Below are 4,910 nucleotides of genomic sequence, written 5' to 3'. Positions count from 1 at the left end.
CGTATATTTATCTAAAGTATCTTAATTTAATTTAAATGTTTTTTAATATTTTTCGTCAAAAATGGCCTTTAAATCGGTACAGTATTAGCTGCTTTCTGGTAATTTTTTAAAAATCATATCTCGATCTTTTTCTTTCAGTTTTTTTTTTTTTTTCGTTACCTAGGAAATACTCAGAAAAAATTGCTACATATGTCGTAAAGTATTAGAATAACAAACAGTTCTACAATTATGGATATAAAGTGGATGGAAAAAGCTTTTTCCTTCTTACACTAGAGAAATTCTTTAACTTACCTTGCTGGGAGGTTCCGGATTAGAGAAAAGTGGCTTTCCTTTTTTACATTTCCAAGGGGCGTTGAGAATTTTTTGGCATTTTTCGAATCGTTTGATAACCTGAGTGAATATATAGTATAATTGTAATTTAGTTTGCAACGCTTTAGTTCTTATTAGTTGATAACTACAGCAAAAAGAATATAACTTAGTTGTAGAGTCTTAAATGTTCGCTTTTTAATATACTGTATACTATATTCAATTTTAAATAGTCCTGCAGCTAGATTCACAGAAGAGGAATAGTAAATCCATATTGTAAATGTGTGGTTCCCATAATTAAGATTCATTGCCTAGTAATTTTAATCTACATTGTAGTTTAACTGTAATTTACCACACTTCTGCCTTTTTCTTAACATTGCAATTTTACTCATCATAGTCTTAGTGTGGATCCTGTTTTATGGTACCGTCCTTGTAAAATTGGTTCTAGATATTGTATTTTAATCTTCATTGTAATTTAACTGTAATTTAACTTACTAAATTTTTATTGTAAATTTACTATACTTTTACTAATATTTTGTACTTTCAATGCCATTTTACACCATACAGTCTAAATAAAAGCATTAATACTTGTAATAAATAAAAAGGAATAATGAAAAAAATAAATAAAAAGGAACATAAATATTACTATGAAATTATTTATTTTAGTAAATTGTTAAGAAATGACGCTACAAATTTGATTTGTAAATATGGAATTGTCGACAAATTTTATTTTAGACTTAGTAAAAACTTTAAAGCTGCGCACATTTTTTTTTGCACATACTGGATTAAATATTACTGTAAATATGAAGATTCTGACAACTCTTTACCATGCTTTTCCTTCCAAGTTTTTGTGATTATTGTGAAGAGAAAAAAAATATAGTTGTTATTAATCATGAAAGAGGGCAGATTGAATTAGAATAAAATCAATCAATTTTTAGCCGTTCTATCCCAAAGACCAAAGACTGTAGTTCAAAGATAATTACGGTAGAAAAGGGCCGGAGTAAACCTAAAACTTTATACTATAGAAGACGAATGGAATAAAACAAGCCCCAAACTTTGTTAGTAACTAATTTCTTTCAAGAAATTAAAATTATTTGATGTAAGAGGAAAAATCAGCTTCTACAGAATTAGACAAAAGTTTATATTTTTTAATAATACAATAATAGTTAAATCTTTTTTGTTTAATTTATATAATTATTTTTATATTAATAATAAATTATTTTTTATTCAAAGTTCCATGGTCTTTAAGTTTTAATTCAGACTGTTCCTCTTGTAAAAGAGAACCAACCACCTCGAGGTACTCTGGTAATCTCTTTGATCTTATTTTACTTATTTATTCATTTTTTTTAAAATTAAAATTAATTTCAGCATTTAATTTTGCTTTAAGTTTTGTTTGTAAATAGTCGCGCAATAATTTTATTAGAAAAATAAACTTACACTCTGAGGCATCATATCATTACATTCTTCATATCGCTTACAGGCGTGAAAATTCTTTGCTGCAAAGAAACTTATTTATATCATGTATCTTACAAAAATTATTATTTGGTGAGCAGTTTTAAAGAAGCAAAGATATGCTAAAGAAATACACAAAATTTTTTTAATTTTTTGAGTTTATTGAATTTAACTTAATACATTTATATTTAAGTAAAACTATTCTAATAATACGTTAGTCCTAAGAAGTTTTTAAATAAAACAAAAGAATAAAAAATTATATCATAATTTAGAAGACAATTCATTTTTAGTTGAAACTTTATGGGTTCTTGGGCCGTAGTTTACTATAGTTAGGTTTCATAGTTGAAACCTAATAGATTCTTCAGCAAAACTATAAATGAGACGATCGAATCAGTATTCAGAACAAACTTTATTTATCGTTTTGTTCCGAAACTCATTGTTTGCTTTTAGGCTTTGCAAGTTTTCCAACAAAAAAAAATAAATGAGATAATTCTATTATAATTAAGAGCACAATTTATCAATAGTTTGTTTCAGAAAATTGCCTCAGTGGCACAATTTCTATCTTCGCTACAAAAAATTTTGCTTTTTAGGCATCTCGATTGCAGATTCGAATCAAAAACGTTCAAAAATATAACAAAATAATTAGAATGCAGCTGATTTTTTTTAAAAAAAAATAGCAACTTGGAATTGTTTCAGATTATCTTCAATATGTTTAATTTTTTCAGCAGAAGTTCAAATTTTACTACGTGATACTGAACTATGTATTAAGAACTTGAAAATGTGAAAATAAACTATAACTTACTACAGTGGTTCCCAATTTTTTCTAGTTGTGAAGCCCTAAATTTTATCAGCAATTATGAACATATTAACAACCGAAGAATTATTTATTATTTTTAAAATATGTAGTTCTCTAAATTTTATCAATTATTTTGAAAATATTTAGTAAATGAATGAGGGAGGAAATTTTTTTATCATATGGTTATAAGAATATTTAGTCTTAAAATTGGATTTTATGTCAGACAGTTGGAGACACAGGTCTGAAGAGGAATCTACTCTTGTTTCTTATTTTGATTTAATGGTATGTAAAAACTGAAAATGATTGAGCCGAAATATGTATGTTATTATATGTATAATTATATGCATTACGTATTATGATTTGTATAATAATATTATTATATATATAATATGTATAATATTATTATGTATTATAATATGTATAATATTCGATTAAAATAAAAATGAAGAGGGACGAAAATAAACTCTGAGAATGGTTATCAGAGGTACATATCTCCACATTGTAGAATATTTTTATTTTTATTCGATGCTGAATTCTAATAAAATTTTTCATAAATCGTACATCCTTTTAATAATTTATTCCTTATATTGTTGTTTGAAAAAGCATTTTACTTTTAAATTTCTTTTTTCACAAATATTTTAATTAAGTAATTTCATAATAATAAAGGAATTATCAAATATATAATGCACAACCAATGAGGTATAAATTTAATTACATGTTTCGAAAATCATAAATGGTATGTCTTGGAAACCATGTAACCTTTCCACGGAACCCTAGGGATCCTCGGAACACCATTTGAGAATTGCTGGCTTACATTGTTCAATCGCGCAAATCATCTCAAATGCTGAAAATAACTTGCGAAAATTAACTTGAAAATGGCTTCACTTTATTGACTTATCGTAGAAAAAAATCACTTTTAATTGTACTTGGATTGTACACATTGCATTGTATTGGGCACATAAATCATTTTGCACTATACATATTAGAAAATTGTAGAAAATACTTACAGTCACTGATACAATTTATGATATTTTGCACCTCCGACTTCGTCATAGTCGGAAGTTGAGATCCATACCCACCGCACGTAATTGACAATAAGAACAATACTATTGATATATTAGGCATTCTGCTTTCATTTAAGAAGGATTTTAATTTAAGATTTCAGTCAGTTGTTAAATAAATACCTGATTATTTCGCTGTGACGCATCATTTCCGTGTTATTATGATGATTAGTGACGTGAATAAGGAGTTTTACAATGATTAAACTGATAATTTTCTCTTGTATCTAGAAAGCCTTACAAATGTTGCTGGTTCATAAATCAATGATTAGGCAGAAAATTTAATGGTTGTCATAATTACGTTTTCATATTCTGCGCTTATTTTTTGTACCGTGTTTGAGTTCGCAATCGCAAATGAAATAAATGACGATTATTTTTTATTCATTAATAAAAAATAGAGCAATAAAACTATTTAAGTCTGTAAGCGCATGTTAAAAAATATGGATAGATGAAAAGCAAAATTTTGGTTAACAAAATAAATTAGCATACCTTGCTTTCAAACTGAACAAAATAGAACCGACACTGTATTTTAGGTTTTTTTTCAAAATAACTCTTAAATTCCATGATGTTTTCTTGCATATTTTAAGTTAGTTTTGTACTCTTTTATGCAATTACTTGTTATTTTATTTGTATCGTTTCCTTAGTCAAAATTTTTTATAGTATTGTAATGTAGAAAAATTATTGTCTCCCTATAATGAAAAATTGTAAGAGTCACTGCCACTGCTTTTTTGGATGTTAAACTTAGCGCTACATTTTGTTTTTCTGAGCAAAAACTACGAGTCTTAGAAATCTGTAATAACAATGATATGTAGAGGAGAAAATCTACAAGAAGTATAATGCAATAAAAAAATAAGATTCGATTATTAGTTCGAGAGTTATTAACTTGTTTAACTTGGGGTAAAAATATCACGTGGGCTGACTTACAGATCCCTTAAATGCTGCTACAAAGTTGAAATTTGACGTGTTAAAAGGACACCTTCCATTTATGAACTTAATGTGAAATTTCTTTCTGAGATTCTAAGTCTTTCAAAAGTTCTAGCAAATTTAAGTGCTTTTTCGGAATTTTCTTTTTACTTTTTTTTTGCTTTAAATAGTGACTTTGTATCTATTGGTGTTGAACAATTGCTTTCTCTCGAGACCGTCATTTCATAATTTGACTTGAAAGTAAGACAAAAGAAAAAGCTAGAGCCCCTGAAAAAAGCAATAAATTAAATTAAGAGAGTGAGAGAGAGAGAGTGATAACTTAATTACTGCAACAATCTCTCCATACGTGTGCGTGTAAAAAATCTGACAACTGA

At 27.0% G+C, this 4,910-nt stretch overlaps 1 protein-coding gene across 1 annotated transcript in view; it reads right to left on the bottom strand.

Moving 5' to 3' along the window:
* The window catches only part of LOC107450630 (uncharacterized), a gene marked incomplete in the record, with an annotated part of 6,616 nt that extends 2,878 nt beyond the window's left edge, over positions 1-3,738 (bottom strand). The window contains 3 exon segments of the mRNA XM_043039372.2: positions 292-390; positions 1,744-1,802; positions 3,562-3,738. Of these exon segments, the coding sequence (XP_042895306.2) occupies positions 292-390; positions 1,744-1,802; positions 3,562-3,679 (276 nt within the window).
* Between the last annotated feature and the right edge of the window lie 1,172 nt (positions 3,739-4,910).

This window comes from Parasteatoda tepidariorum, chromosome 7 (genome assembly GCF_043381705.1).
Source record: "Parasteatoda tepidariorum isolate YZ-2023 chromosome 7, CAS_Ptep_4.0, whole genome shotgun sequence".
Taxonomy (NCBI): domain Eukaryota; kingdom Metazoa; phylum Arthropoda; class Arachnida; order Araneae; family Theridiidae; genus Parasteatoda; species Parasteatoda tepidariorum.
This window is presented reverse-complemented; position numbering and strand designations above follow the sequence as displayed.